Source organism: Amphibalanus amphitrite, unplaced genomic scaffold, assembly GCF_019059575.1.
Source record: "Amphibalanus amphitrite isolate SeventyFive unplaced genomic scaffold, NRLGWU_Aamphi_draft 000194F_arrow, whole genome shotgun sequence".
Classification (NCBI taxonomy): Eukaryota; Metazoa; Arthropoda; class Thecostraca; order Balanomorpha; family Balanidae; genus Amphibalanus; species Amphibalanus amphitrite.
The window spans coordinates 154563-169870 of NW_024881689.1; the positions used below are offsets into that span (position 1 = coordinate 154563).

The 15308-nt window shown below is 46.2% G+C and overlaps 2 protein-coding genes across 5 annotated transcripts in view; one reads left to right on the forward strand and one right to left on the reverse strand.

Moving 5' to 3' along the window:
• The first annotated feature begins 486 nt into the window (after window positions 1-486).
• LOC122384610 (zinc finger protein 2 homolog) lies at window positions 487-11439 on the forward strand. 3 transcript variants are annotated; one of them, XM_043372185.1, is made up of 6 exons: window positions 504-691; window positions 2118-2404; window positions 2692-2840; window positions 5195-5328; window positions 8718-8955; window positions 9040-11439. In XM_043372185.1, exons 2-6 carry the CDS (start codon window positions 2138-2140, stop codon window positions 9845-9847), a joined length of 1596 nt encoding a protein of 531 aa, XP_043228120.1. In that variant the 5' UTR covers window positions 504-691; window positions 2118-2137; the 3' UTR covers window positions 9848-11439. The 3 variants fall into 3 exon arrangements, with proteins under 3 accessions (XP_043228117.1, XP_043228120.1, XP_043228119.1); XM_043372182.1 differs by having other exon boundaries at window positions 487-691; window positions 8718-11439; XM_043372184.1 differs by lacking the exon at window positions 504-691 and adding an exon at window positions 760-820 and having other exon boundaries at window positions 8718-11439.
• Window positions 11440-13651: 2212 nt separating this feature from the next.
• The window catches only part of LOC122384611 (histone-lysine N-methyltransferase PRDM9-like), a 49609-nt gene continuing 47952 nt past the window's right edge, over window positions 13652-15308 (reverse strand). Inside the window, exon 11 of one of the 2 annotated variants that reach the window (XM_043372188.1) lies at window positions 13652-15153. In XM_043372188.1, coding sequence (XP_043228123.1) covers window positions 14105-15153 — 1049 coding nt within the window. In that variant the 3' untranslated portion in view covers window positions 13652-14104. The remainder of the gene's footprint in view (window positions 15154-15308) is intronic. The other variant, XM_043372191.1, reaches the window with a different exon arrangement.

Genomic DNA, 15308 nt, shown 5'->3' on the forward strand with positions numbered 1-15308 from the left:
GGGGTGCTGAGCTCAGGATTGGGGGTGCTTGAGCACCCACAAAGAGATATAAAGTTACGCTTATGCCCAGCTGGCAACTGGCGAGATACGGGCTCAGCCCTGGCGACTCACTAGGATGCCTGCCCAGACCAATGTCTCCCCCTATATCCTATCATCCTCCCTGCTCTGAAATGGTCTCATTAGACCGAAAGGGCCCAACCCCCCCAAAAAAAAACTGGCGAGACGCCACGCTAGACCCGGGAGGACCGTGCCGCCATCTACCTGCGGCACGCTAAACTTTCGATCCAAATTATCACCGGTGAACCGGGCGCGGGCAAGGCGGACCCACCACGGTGGGTCCGTGGTGTCATTCGCAACAAGCACTGTTTAGCGGGGCACCAGGGCCCATAGCCACCCATTCATCCATTCGGACAAAATTTCTAAAAAAAAATGTATTTAGTAGTCGTATCCAATTATTTAAGGTCACATATTTGGCGCATCAGAGGCAAAACAACGTCGCCATTATGCGTCCCGGCAATTGGCGTAGCGTGCTGACGGTAGTTAGGTTTCTTTATTATATTTTGGTAAATATTGCGAATCAAAGTGTTTTGAAGCTGTTTTTTATGTAATTGACCATGGAGAATTAAGTCTTCCCAAGATTCTTACAGATACTTAGGTAGATACAGGTATTTCCTTCATGGATAACTAACAAGTAAGTACCTAATCCATGTATACTTGATGCATTAACCGTGTGTTAACTGTGACCTCTGTGACTTGTATGATAATTTGTTTTTATGTAGCCTTTGTTTTTCACTTCCCATACTTCATGGATAACTAACAAGTAAATAATCCATGCTTACTTGATGCATTAACCGTGTGTTCACTGTGACCTCTGTGATTTGTATGATAATTTGTTTTTATATAGCCTTGGTTTTTATTTGATCGGGGGACATTGCAAAGGCATCATCATGCATCATGAACATCATGAACCCAAATAAACATCATGTCATAACAAGAAAATTAGGATTAGTAGAGCAGACGTCACACGAAGGTTTTTCAACCAAGGAGAGGCGCTATGCCTGGAGGTACTTCTTTCTAACAAAACCTAAACAAATCTTACCTAACCTGACCTAACCTAACCTACAACCTACTAACCTCCATCCTAAAAACCTATAAGGGCTATAACCTACAAACCTACCCTACAACCTACAAACCTACAGCGCCTTTCCTTGGTTGGAAAACCTTCGTGTGATGTCTGCTTTACTAATGCCGAAAATTATTTCATTATGATTTAAATTACGTCACAGGCTTGAACTTGAACTTCTCAAAAAGATTGAATATGTTTTATCAATGGAACATAAAGAAAACTAACCCACCTAACCTAACCTGACCTTGACCTAACCACCCAAAAAAAAACTTGAAGAAGCCTAATGAAACCCATAAAAACCTAATGTAACCTTTGACCCAAAAGTAATCTTTAAAGGGACTTTCCCACCTTCAAAAAAGTTAATGAATTGGCATGAAAGTGATGTCGCTCGGTTCAGAAAGAGCGAAAACTAATATCTACCAAATTTCATCGAAAAATATTCACCGGTTTTCAAGATATTAGACTTAAACTTTTGTTTACTTTTTGGGATCTCCTCTGTTCCTAGCGACTTTATTTGAAAGTGTGGCATTTGTTGCGCGTTAAGCAGCATATAGGTACCACCGCGTGCTACCAAACGTTTTAGTAAAAGATTTAAAAATCGTTAGATCTCCGCTGACGTCACAAATTCTAAGGGGGCATACCAATGCATTAGCCCCTTAGAATCCAAAAACTGCAAGTTTGAAATTCCATATCTCCGAATTAAAGCATTTTTCGATGTTGTGAGTGCCCAAACTCAAAACTAATGCTAAGGTGGGATGGTCACTTTAAGAGGCAGGCTAGTGACATCATTCAATAGATCAGGTAAACCGATAGAAGAAATATCTGCACCCATTGCATTGTAATTTAAAGAGGGGTGCGGCGAAAACTGGGCAAGGTAGCAGCAGTGACAGTTGGCCTGTGGCCAACAAATCAATGCCGGTGTCCAAACCCTTAATACTAGCAGGTCTCGTAATAATGCCTGCGCTAACATCTTCCGATCACATTTCTCCAGACGTCAAGCCAGCGCTCGTCATGTCCGCCACGTCACCCCTGTCGGCAAAGACACCGGTACGAGTGAGGCAGGGCCGGATGGAACCGGCCGACATCGGCGAGGGTCAGCGCCCGTCGCTATCCGAGGCGCCCGCATATGGTCGGGACGACCTCACTGCCTTGCACAATACTGCAGAGGGCGACTTTCAGGGACTTTTAATAGTGAAGGAGGAGATCAAGGGAGAGATCGAGGAAGAAAACGAGGAAGAGATCGGCAAGGAGCGGAAGGAGGAGGTCTGTTCACCAGAGGTCAGTCAGTGTGGTACACTTGTAAAGTGTTCCATCATCAACGCTTGAAACCGTAGAGGTGAAGAATTATTAACTCTTCTGTTTTATGTTACATTTTTCTGAGCCAAATAATAGTAGGTATTGATAGTACCTATTACGTTAATATTTTTTTAATTTTTATTTACTTGTTAACTTTTTGATTTAATAATTGAGTTTGTTGCGTTTGTTGACGGTATCCGAACAATTCCTGGCAAGATATTTATTCGTGTCGTTTTTTGACAGTGGCTTCATTTCTTTTTTTGATCCAGGCTGAGCTGCCATTCCTTCCACGGACACCAGACGAGGATCCTTTGTCGGTCAGCGCTCTGCAGTCTCTGGTGAAGGAGGAAAAGTTGCGGTGTCAGTTGCCGTCATCGTCCGAGGACTTCATCGGGTTCACTGAGGTGCACCGGGACAAGTAAGCATGGCTCAGTGGGGAACATCTGGTCTGGCCTGTATATCCCATCCCAAGGCCTATATATGGCCTTGGGAACATCTGGTCTAGGCGTAAGTTTCTTGCCTCTATGTAGGTTCCTGTATGTTTGATGCAGTATTACAATGCAATCAAGCCATCCAAGAAACTTTGCACGAGACGTTTTCTTGGATGGTTTTCTTGTATAGCTTGATTTCAACTGGAGCTTCTGCTTTAAAGGAAATTTGTAAGTTTTGCTGTATTGTTAAGTAATTAGAACTGCCTGTATTTCAGTACCCATCGTGTGGTTTATGTAATTGTATCTTATGTCTGCAAATTTAGGCCTTTTTAAGTAGATAACGAACGATATTATGAAACATACAGGAAATAATATCAAGGACTCTACCGCGACGAACTATTTCTATCTCGAGTTCCAAAGAATTTCATGCACTCGGCCAAGGCCTCGTGCATGAAATCCTTTGAAAACTCTCGATAGAAATAGTTCGTTTTTGCGGTATCGTCCAAGAATGTATATTCAACCGACCCCCACCAAACACGATTTGGTAGCACAGTAATGACGTCAGCTGGGCGTGAAGTTTTCCCTTCACCATAGGGTTTACACACAAAATGGTCAAAGTTGGGGCCAGGATATACTAGTCTAAAAATGCAAAAACCGATAAACTTTTGGCATCAGTAGATTCAGCGTTTCATCGTGTGCCTCAAACCGTCCATCATTTGGCCTCAAGGAAGGTAAAAAGTGTTCAAAATCGAAGTTGAAAAGATGTTATCTGAGCAGAGAATCTGGTAGCAATCACGTGACTTGCTATAAGCAGTTTATCGATAATTTACTAATATAATTATTATTATGCTGCTTTAAACAACATTTGTCATTCATTTTGAGCTTTCAGTACTTTCAATTAGGTCAAAACATCGCAAAACACAGAAGTTTTCACAATAGTCACGTGGGTGTCAGGAAATGTCACAGGTGCGTCAGATTTGTGACTGGGGCTTTACTTTCAAACATCGGGTCTACCAGTTTCTTATAGGTATCTTGTATTCAACATGTTTTAGGGCCTTGGATTCAACCTGTCTGGTTCGATTGTCGGTCAAGGCACGTGACATTGCCGGTACCTGGCTGCTGCTTGGAATATAGCGTGAGATTTCCAGTTAGCACTTGTTCCACTGGATTTGCTGTTTAATCAAAATAGTATATTTTAGTAAAGCAATTGATGGTTCTTTGTGAGTTGGTCATTTTTCGATGAGGCCAACTCTCACTGTAAACGTCTTTTTGAACACAGCACGTGCAAAACTATCAACTTTGAAACTTGACCTTTTTTACCAGACCTTGACCTGACACCTCCACCAGAAAGTGACTTGAACCGCACCTGATGTCTTATAACCAACACCATTGATTTGGAAATGAAAAATTGGCCATAAAACATGCATCGCACAACCTTAGTAAAGTTGGGTTCATGTGGTGACCCTTGGTGACCTGACCTGTGACCCGACCTGGTATGACCAGTGACCTCTAATAGCAACATATGTACTAGACAACTGACGCCCTATCGCTGATTTTCGACAAAATGCGTTTTACTCGGTGTTATAGCGCTTTCCCTAGAAGACCCGTGAACGGTGAAACATGTTATCTTTGACCTGACCTGTGACGTCATCGGTGACCCCGAGGTCAATGAAATTTGGTTTCCTTCAACAAATTTGACAGGGCTATCGAACGCCGTTTGAATTTTCCGGATCCGTCCAGTAGTTTCGGAGATACGGGGAGGGGAATGCCCCCCCCCCCCCCACCGCGCGGAAGGTGGCCGGACTTCCCATTGAAATACATGGCATTTTTTTCTGCTCCCAACACGTGTGTTGGAAGCAGAAAATATGCCATGTATTCCAATGGGAAGTGCGGAGACGCATTTTGCACGCTTAAGAGCTGTTTACCGGCCTTAAGCTCGTATTTGCCCATGTTTATGACCCCACAGGGATAGGAGACTTATCGGGAATTAGGTATATCTGAACTAATTAATCAATCGCACGGCGTTTAACATAACGATGCATCATCGGTGTTCAAAACTTTTTTTTTGAATATATTATTCAGATCTCCAATACAATGTGCGCTGACCAGTTTTCTCAGTAACTCAGCGAGCAACTCTCGTGCTGTGTTTAAAAAGATGTTTACAGTGAGGGTCGAACTTCGAAAAAAAAACGAACTATAAGTTTTATTCGCCGTATGCCATCAGATTTGACCTCGAGTCAACATAAAGTTAAATCTGTCGCAAAAGATTTAAGTGGTCGTTTGCATAATAATCGCCTACCATTTTATGTTAATTTAACCCATTATTTATCGACCTATGCAGGACGTCAAAGCCCGTTCCGAAGGGCTCAGAGCTGCTGGTGTACCACGGAGACGACTCGGCCCGGGAGCTGACCGTCCACTCGGAGACGTCTGGGGAGTCTGTGACTCCCTCTCCGGCCGGACCGTCATCCTCAGGTCAGTGCGCTGCTGAAGACGTTTGGTTCCCAGTTCCTATTGCCAGTTGGGCCCCTCGTGGGATGAATCCTCCCCCGGACACCAAACTGCTTGTCAATGCTCGGGGTTACATGAGCAGAGTTAATACGCATTACAAACGGACTACAGTGGTGAGCGAATAGGAAAATCCGTTCCTGATACGCATTTACTTGCTCATGTAACCCCGATAACTGCCGATTGGTTGGGTACTGAGCTGTTCCGATGGAAACGAGAAGGATGTAGGGAATTAGCTAGGTTTCCGTGAGTGAGATTCATATATGATGATCGACATCGCCACTGACCCGCCACATGACGCAATTATGTACACAGGTATGATATCATCATGATCATCTTGTTTGATAAATTTAATCCAGAAAAAGGTAAGTTAGAGCCAGTGGTAGAGGTGTTTGAAACATAGATACGAGAGAGCGCACATTAGCCGTTTTCACGACGGGCTATCCGGCGAATGCACCTAATTTGACCAAATCTGCACCTACTCTCTTTTACAGCACATATCGTCATTTTATGAATTTATTTCACTGTTTTAACCCGCGCCCCGTAGGGCTATCGGTGGACCCTACCACCCGTAGGGGGGGGGGGGGGCGTTTCGGCCCCCCCCTAAGATCTCTGAAATTTACCGGCCGATTTTCAAAATCCAAACGGCGTTCGATAGCCCCACCCGGGAACTACCTTGTGACCAAATTTCATTGACCTAGGTCAAACCGATGACGTCGCAGGTCAGGTCAAAGATCGGATTTTCACCGTTCACAGGCATTTCAAGAAATGTGTTGTGAAATCGAGTAAATTGGTACGTTATTGAAAACCATCGATGGTACATTGTTCGTCAAGCACATACTTTGCTATCTGAGGTCACTGATACCAGGTCAGGTCACAGAGGTCAGGTCACTTGGGGTCACAATATGAAAATGTCGTGTGATACATGTTTTATGGTCCATTTTACATGACAAATGCGATTATGTGGGTCAGGCAGCCTTTGGTGCCAGGTTAGGTCACGTTTTGGTGAAGGTCAGGTCAAATAAGGTCAAATTTCGAAGTTCATATTTTTGCGTAAAATGGGTATCGATTCGATGCAGCTCGTCACGGGGAGTCTAATGGTGGTCTTTGTTTTGCCCTACGTGGTCTACAATTGCCAAAAATTGAGTTTGAAAATTTGACCTCATCATTTTTGAACATTTTTTTCGCTATAACTTGGCCAAAAAACGAGATATCGATCTGAACTTTAGTATGTAGATAGAGGACGGTTGGTACTATCACATATATTCCGTTTTTTCGAAACTCAAAATACTTTTTGGATTTTTTGGCTAATATATAAAAAAAATGAATTTTTGATTTTTGGGGGTCAAAACTCAAAACTTCTTTAAATCCGAAATAGCAGTCTTGTAGCCCTGTCAATTCTACACCTTTTATGTCTTGATCATTTTTCTGTATCTTCACAACTGTAGGCCTTACAACTCTTCTCGCGAAGGTCTTTTTCGGTCGAAAATGGCAGAAAATGACATCATTCTGACGTCATTTGTGGCCAACCTATCATAGCCTTCGGAAAAAATTGGTCACAATGTGTAAAATAGATGCCCGGAGGGGTCCTGAAAGTTTGGTGGCGATATCTGTAGTCGTTTAGGAGATATCGACGGAAAAGGACAGAGGGGGCTGTTTCGCCCCCCCCCCCCCCCCACGGGGCGCGGGTTAATCGATGATACTCTCTGATAATATGACTTAGATAATATGATTTAAAGTGCTGCGGTCGTTGATGCATGTGCATTTATATTGTAAGGCACATTTTCTCTGGCAAATTTCACACAGATTTCTCCGAGTCATACATTTCAAGTGCTCAAAACACGTGCAAAGTGATTCAGGCGCTTTAACTCCGTTCTTTCTTAGGTTTGCCAGACTATAGTTCTAGTGCCTTCGTAACATGTTACGAAGCCGTCAGCGGTGGTTGACGGTTACAGGACAATTTGCCGAACTGCGTTTTGCCGAATGCTTATTTGCCGAATGTCAATATGTCGAATGCATTTTGCCGACGTGTCTTTTTGCCGACGTGCAATAAGTCGAAAATGTCAATTTGCCGAAATGCTAATTTGCCGAAATGTCAATTAATCGAAATGTCAATTTGCCGAAATGTCAATTTGAAGTCAATTAGTCGAAATGTCAATTTGCCGAAATGCCAATTAGCCGAAACTAAACTAACCTAACCTAACCTAACCTAACCTAACCTAACCTAACCTGTAAGCATTGGCTTAAGGACCGACTCAGTTTTGTTAGGTAAATTTTACACCTTCTTCCATTTTTTGAGCTCCTAAATCCTGATATGATACATACTTACATGTCACCAAAATATAAGAAAAACATAACCGAACCTTACCTAACCTGACCTACTGATTTTTGCCTACCTGAGGATAAGGAAGATGTTACTCACATGAATGGATTGCAGACAATGATAAGTCAAATATTTTTAGGTTAAGTGGTTGTGCATCAGGCTTCAGGCCTTCGGCCTGAAGCCAGATACACAACCACTTAACCTAAAAATATTTGACTTACCATTGCCTGTAATCTCTCCTAAGGCATTGCCTTCGGCACTGCTTTGCTTCGCCACGAGCAATTTGATGTTATTTTCCATATTGTATTGGTGCTTTTAAATTTGTTTGTGCCATGGATAATTATTAGTTATGAAATCAGGAGGTCAAAGGCTGTCGTGTGATTTGCTTTTTACTTGGGTATCCGGGATTGCACTAAAAGTAAATTGATGATCGATCCTAAAGTAAACAAATAGGTACCACCTAACCTAACCTAGGTTTGCAGATTGACATTTCTTCAACTAATCGGCATTTCGACAAATTTACATTTCGACTAATCGACATTTCGTCTGCCGATTCGGCAGATTGACATTTCGGCAAATTGACATTTCGGCAAATTGGCATTTCGGCAAATTGACATTTCGGAAAATTTACATTTCGGCAAAACGCATTTCGGCAAATTTACTTTTCGACTAATAAGCATTTCGGCAAATGGGCATTTCGGCAAAAAGGCATGTCGGCAAATGGCATTTCGACTTTTAGCATTTCGACGTTTTGACACGTTGGCAAAAAGCACATCGGCAAAATGACATTCGGCGAAATGCATTCGGCAAATCGCCTTTCGGCAATTTGTGCGGACACCGTGGTTGACACCTACTATGGATACCGGCAGGACGCCTACTGGTTGACCCGACTTTGATCCGACCTGTCCTAAATGCATGGAGACATCATCTGTGATCAAAACAAACATGAAATGCGTGATCAGCACCCCGAGAAACCCTCATAGAAACCTTACTTTACGAAGTTCTAACAGGTCCCCATTTCCCGATTTTCCAGGCGGACAGGCAACTGTCGGTTGTCCTCACTGCGACTTCAGCTGTCTGGGACAAGATCTTCTGAACAGGCACGTCAAGGATAAACACGGTCACATCGGCAAGGACGGCAAATTGAAGTGTCAGTGGTGTCAGTACTCTACGAACCATTCCGGCAGCATGGCAAAGCACCTCCGAACGCACACGAGAGGGCGGCCGTACCGCTGTGATATATGTGGGACGTCGTTTTCTCAACCTGTTCGGCTGATCACCCACCGCCGTATACACACGGAAGAGCGGCCGTACCGCTGTGATATATGTGACAAAGCGTTTTCTTTACAAAGTAGTCTGACCACCCACCGCCGTATACACACGGAAGAGCGGCGTACACACACGGGAGAGCGGTCGCACCGCTGTGATATATGTGGAAAGTCGTTTTCTGAACACAGTAAGCTGACCCGCCACCGCCGTATACACACGGGAGAGCGGCCGTTTCGTTGTGATGAGTGTGGGAAGTCGTTTGCTTTACAACGTTATCTAACACGCCACCTCCGTTTACATACGGGAGAACGACCGTACCACTGTGACATGTGCAATAAGTCGTTTAGTCAGCAGAGCAGACTGACCAGGCACCGCCGTACACACACGGGAGAGCGGCCGTACCGCTGTGGTATATGTAATAAGTCGTTTTCTGATCCCAGTAATCTGATCATCCACCGCCGTATACACACGGGAGAGCGGCCGTACCGCTGTGATATATGTGACGAAACGTTTGCCGTACAAAGTAGTCTGACCACGCACCGCCGTACACACACGGGAGAGCGGCCGTACAGCTGTAATATATGCAATGAGTCGTTTTCTGAAAGGAGTAATATGATTCGGCACCGCCGTACACACACAGGAGAGCGGCCGTACCACTGTGATATATGTGGCAAGTCGTTTTCGCTGCCAGGTACCCTGACCAACCACCGCCGTACACACACGGGAGAGCGGCCGTACCGCTGCGATATATGTGACAAAGCGTTTTCTTTACAAAGTAGTCTGACCAGCCACCGCCGCACACATACGGGAGAGCGACCGTACCGCTGCGATATATGCAATGAGTCATTTTCTCAGCGGAATAATATGATTCGGCACTGCCGTACACACATATGATAGCGGATGCACTGCTGTAAGATAATTTGTGACAGGACACTTGACTACGTTTCCATGGCACAAGTTAGATCGCAAAATTGATTTTCTCGAGTATATCATTTATACATCATTTAAAACTGTAAATATAGGATTAAGTGGTAACTAAAGCCATAAATATACTCTTCTTTTTTGCATAAGATGAATAGTATCCAAGAAAAACGCACGTGAAATCTCGCTACATCGATTTAGGCGTGTCATGGAAACGTAGTGATTTTCTCGTCAGACCTGACCCACCTTACCGATGTCATGCACGCTGATGGGCCAGACGCTGTTGCACAGGCGTACCCACACCGCCGAGAAGGTGACACGATGGTGCGGTACCGTTGAAAGCTCGGCCAAGCTCCGTACCAGGGTACGACCGCACGGCTGCCCCACCTGTGCGGTACGGTTCCCTCACCCATCACGCCTCACCATACACATACGGACCCACGGTGTTGTACAGAAACGTGTAAAGATGATACATTCTGGTCATTTGTGAGACAACTGTGTTTTTTAGTGTACCTGGTGAAACAGTCATTGCTTCCAACATTACTGGATGGAGAAAACGTTTTTGTCATCGTCGGTGGAGAACTTGGGGAGAACTTGTCACTGCGTTTTAAAGGGATCTTCACTGTTCAGTTTCACGCGCTGGACCGGGGCGGATGGTGTGAATTTAGAGGATATGTAAAATTTATATAGAGAGAAAGAACAGGTAGATAGGAAAGCGGGAGCAGGGAGGGAAAGGGAGAGTGACAGTAGCGGGAGAGCGCCGTACCCAGCTGATGTAGGTGATGTAGGACTAGTGTCTCCCAAGTCCGGACTCCATGCACCCCAGGGTGCTTTGCGAGGCAGCTCCGGGCATTTGCGCTCTGCTCAGTGCCTTGTTTAGAAAGTCACTCGACTCCGGTAGACTGCTCTCGGACTGGAATACAGGCGAGATAACTCCCATCTATAAGAAGAGCAATAGCTAGAGGCCAGAGAGCTACCGGTAAATCAGTCTCACCTCGATCTCATCTAACGTCATAGATCCATCATTCGCGAACGCCTTCTTCAGCATCTTTCCGATGCAGGGCTTCTCCATAAGGCACAACATGGCGTCACCCGAAGAGATCTTGCTCGACCCAGCTGCTGGAGGTGAGTGAGAACTGGAGTGCCGCTTTAGTGGCCGGCAACCCATTGATATCGCAAACTCCAGGATTTGATTCGGCAAAGCTTTCGAGAAAATTAAGAATTAATAAATTAACATTTAAGTCATTTCATCCACAAAAGAAACGAAATATACCATTCGAAAGCTGACGGTGAGCTGATTCTAAAAATGTAATTTTTATCAAAATCGTACGATGGCCTTTTTCAAAAATGTTGTTTACATAAACACGTCATAATTTTTAAGCAACGGGCGGTCAAGGACTTTCTTAAAATCATAGGCATGGGTGGAGAATCTGCCCCGGCCACCCCGGCCTTGGCCGGGGTAACTTTCAGTCTACCCCGGTTCCACTCGTAAATCCTAAAAGCTGTCTCCATACGAAATAAATTGCCACCTATAAAAGTATCTCTCATTATTCTTATCTACCTTAAAAAGTTTTTGAAAATTTACTTGATGGCACTGCAATAACATCACAAGACAGGACGAGGGTAATATCAGTGAGATAGGACGAGCTGCTGGGGCTCAAGGCTCCCCCAACTTAACCCTCGCATGTGTGCGGCGTTGGCCAGCTTCTAATGTGAAGGGGGGGGGGGTCGGTTGGACCCCCCCCCCTTGCCGTTTGGCCCCTGATCGAGCTAGAGCTTCGCGGAAAAAAATGAGCGTGTTGCCCGTGACGAGAGGAAGCCGATGATACCCAATTTTAAGGTCCTAGGTCATTGGTTGACCTTCCAGGTCAGGTCAATGACCCAAAGTCGGGAAAATCGGGACCTGTTAGAAAGTCGTAAAGTGTGGCTGCTAAGAGGTTTTCGGGGTGCTGATCACGAATATTCTGTTAGTTTTGATCACAGATGATGTCTTTAAGCATTTAGACCAGGTCGGGTCAGGTCAGGTCAGGTCAACCAGTAGGCATCGTGACGGGTATTCGTAGTACGTGTCAACCGCCTCTGACAGCTTCGTAACATGTTACGAAGGCACCAAAACTACTTCGTAAATGTTCAAATGGTTGCTAAATTCGAATTCAGCTCCAAAAACTAGCCTAGAAACATGTACAGCTCGAAAAAGTGAGCCGAGGTCACCAAAGGTCAATGACCTGACCTGACCTTCAGGTGACCTTTTTCCGACCTTGGGTCATTGACCTGACCTGGAAGGTCAACCAATGACCTAGGACCTTAACATTGGGTATCATTGGCTTCCTCTCGTCACGGGCAACACGCTCGTTTTTCCGCCAAGCTCTAGCTCGATCAGGGGCCAAACGGCAAGGGGGGGGGGGTCCAACCGACCCCCCCCCCCTACACATTAGAAGCTGGCAAACGCCGCACACATGCGAGGGTTAATACAATATAATAAAACCATTAGAGTCCCTATGTCGGTGACAAAACGGTGCCAGTCGCCCCGAAAACGAGCAAAATGGCCTAGTGCGGCCGGGTAGGTACCCGATCTCAAATACCAAAATCCGCGCATACAACTATGAAAATTCAAAAATTAAGCCGTACAAACCTTTGAAATCACCGAAATTCACGACAGGATTGTTGCCAACTGATTGTCTTCCAAAGAGCACCCAACCCGGACAGAGGAGGACAGGCAGCTGCTGGCGTTGTGGTCGGGTGAGAATCTTCGAAGCTGTTTCATCCATCAAACCGACAGGACTGCATGGGCTGCTGATGCAGCCGCGATGTCCCGTCCACCCCAATTCCTTCAAACATCCAATCCCAAAATCCAATTCCTTCAAACCCAACATCCCAATTCCATCCAATCCCAACATCCCAATTCCTTCAAACCAATTCCTTTTCGGTGGCCTGACCTGACATTGACCTTTGCATGATATTGTATGCAACGAATATTGTCTTGGTAGCCGAAGAACACGTTTTGCGCAATCAGTCTCAGTCCATTCTTAGGCCACTACGGTGCAAGGCCGATACTGTAGAAACTTGCATTTTGTACCCTTGACCTGACCTTGACCTGACCTCTGACCTACTTAAACAAATAAATTGGCTCTTAAGATCCGCCTCGTGGACAGATTTTGATTGGCGTTTTCCCCGTCTTTCTAAGACCATCAGACTTCGGAAGTTAGACGGGGGGTGGGGCAGAATCTGCCCCCAGAAGGGGGCTGAATAGCCCAGCGGGGCGCGGGTCAACCCTCGCCCGCACATGGGGGGTTGCCACCCCCCTCCAGGTAGTTTTCCGACTCTGAACTCAACATTTTACAGCTAGAAGCCTGATTTTTCGTACAGCCGCTCCTCTATCCTTTCTTGATGTCCACTGCAAATTTCAAATTTCTGTGGTTTTTGGTTTCGGAGATATGACCTTGTTCTTCAGGTCATGTCATGACCCAAGTGACAAATATCCAATATCTTGCGTTGGCTATGGGTCTTGTGAGCTTTTGACACCTTGATTTCGGCCTGTTTTGCCAGTCTTACCTCCCACCTATCAAGGAACATGTTGTTCGACGATGTACAGATGTCAAGGTCAGGGTCAAGGTCAACCTAAGTCATCTAAAAAACATTGCGTTTTAGGCAAGCTGAATCTACTTTTCGTGAAGTTTCTTTGACTGCATTTTCCGTAAAAGCTTCTCATTTCATGATCTCATGTAATACGGACACATAAACAATCTGTGGACACATCAGTATACACACAGACGCACACAGACATACAAACACATATCACTGACCTTGACTTAACTTGACCTGAAATGACCTCAGCAGCAAAAACCTGGTCGGATAGTGTGACAAAGAGGTTCTAACTGGCTTGGCACCACAACACGGCATCGTCATCCTTATGTGCTAAGCAGCGCATTTGATATCCAACGGTGACCCAAAACAGCAACATTTTTAGTTTGACCCGACCTGGAAGGTCAATGACTGACCTGAGAAAGTAAAACTGGGTATCATTGGATTGGTCTCTTCCCAAAGAATCTTTTTGTAGCTCCAACAGGAACGAAATGGCGCTGGGGTGGCAACCACCCCCCATGCCATGTACGTTCTAGTATGGGAAAATGGCATGTGCGGGAGAGGGTTAAAATACATCGTAAAGACAGCGGTGTGCCCCCCCCCCCGCCCATGTGAGTTGACATGTGCAAGGTGAAAGAAGATAATTTGTTACTGAGTATTACTGCGCCGCTCCCTCGTGTGGGTCCGCATATGCCTGGCAAGGTTTGGTCGTTGAGCAAATCGTGCCGGGCAGAAGGAGCAGCCGTACGGCCGCTCTCCCGTGTGGGTCCGCATGTGTTTATTGAGGGTCGATCCTTCAGTAAATCGTGCCTGGCAGATGAAGCACCCATACGGCCGCTCCCCCGTGTGGGCACGCTTGTGTCTGATGAGAGTGGACTGTTGAGCGAACCGTGCCTGGCAGATGGAGCAGCCGTACGGCCGCTCCCCAGTGTGGGTCCGCATGTGTATGTTGAGGTGTGACCCTCGAGTAAAACGTGCCGTGCAAAGGGAGCAGCCGTACGGCCGCTCCCCAGTGTGGGTCCGCATGTGTATGTTGAGGTATGTCCGCTTAGTGAACCGTGCCTGACAGACGGAGCAGCCGTACGGCCGCTCCCCAGTGTGGGTCCTCATGTGTGTAGTGAGGTGTGACCGTTTAGCGAACCGTGCTGTGCAGATGGAGCAGCCGTACGGCCGCTCCCCCGTGTGGGTCCTCATGTGTGTAGTGAGGTTTGACCGTTCAGCGAATCGGGCATGGCAGTGTGAACAACCGTACGGCCGCTCCCCCGTGTGGGTTTGCATGTGTCTGGTGAGATCTGACCGTTTAGCGAATTGTGCCGTGCAGACGGAGCAGCCGTACGGCCGCTCCCCAGTGTGGGTCCTCATGTGTGTAGTGAGGTGTGATCGAAGAGAGAACCGTGCCGTGCAGATGGAGCAGCCGTACGGCCGCTCTCCAGTGTGAGTCCGCATGTAAGTGCTGAGGTTTGACCGTTCAGTAAACCGCGCTGTGCAGGTCGAGCAGCCGTGCGGACGCTCCCCCGTGTGGGTCCTACGGTGGTATTTTATATGCGAGGAGTGGTCGGTCGAGTACTGACACCACTCGCACTTGAGTCTGCCGTTCCTGCCGATGTGACCGTGACATCTCTTCACGTGTCTATCCAGAAGTTGCTGCTCCAGACATCTGAAGTCGCAGTGGGGACATTGGACCGAGCCACTGATGCCTGGAGAATACACAGACAGGAAGAACGGCCATTAGAAAAGAGCAATGACAAAGCAAGTCTCGCGCACACACAAGAACGATCATGACACCTAGAGATGATCCACGCAGCTGGCCGCGTTTCTAGGTGACCTTGGTGAGCGCGGTAGGTGGTCATGT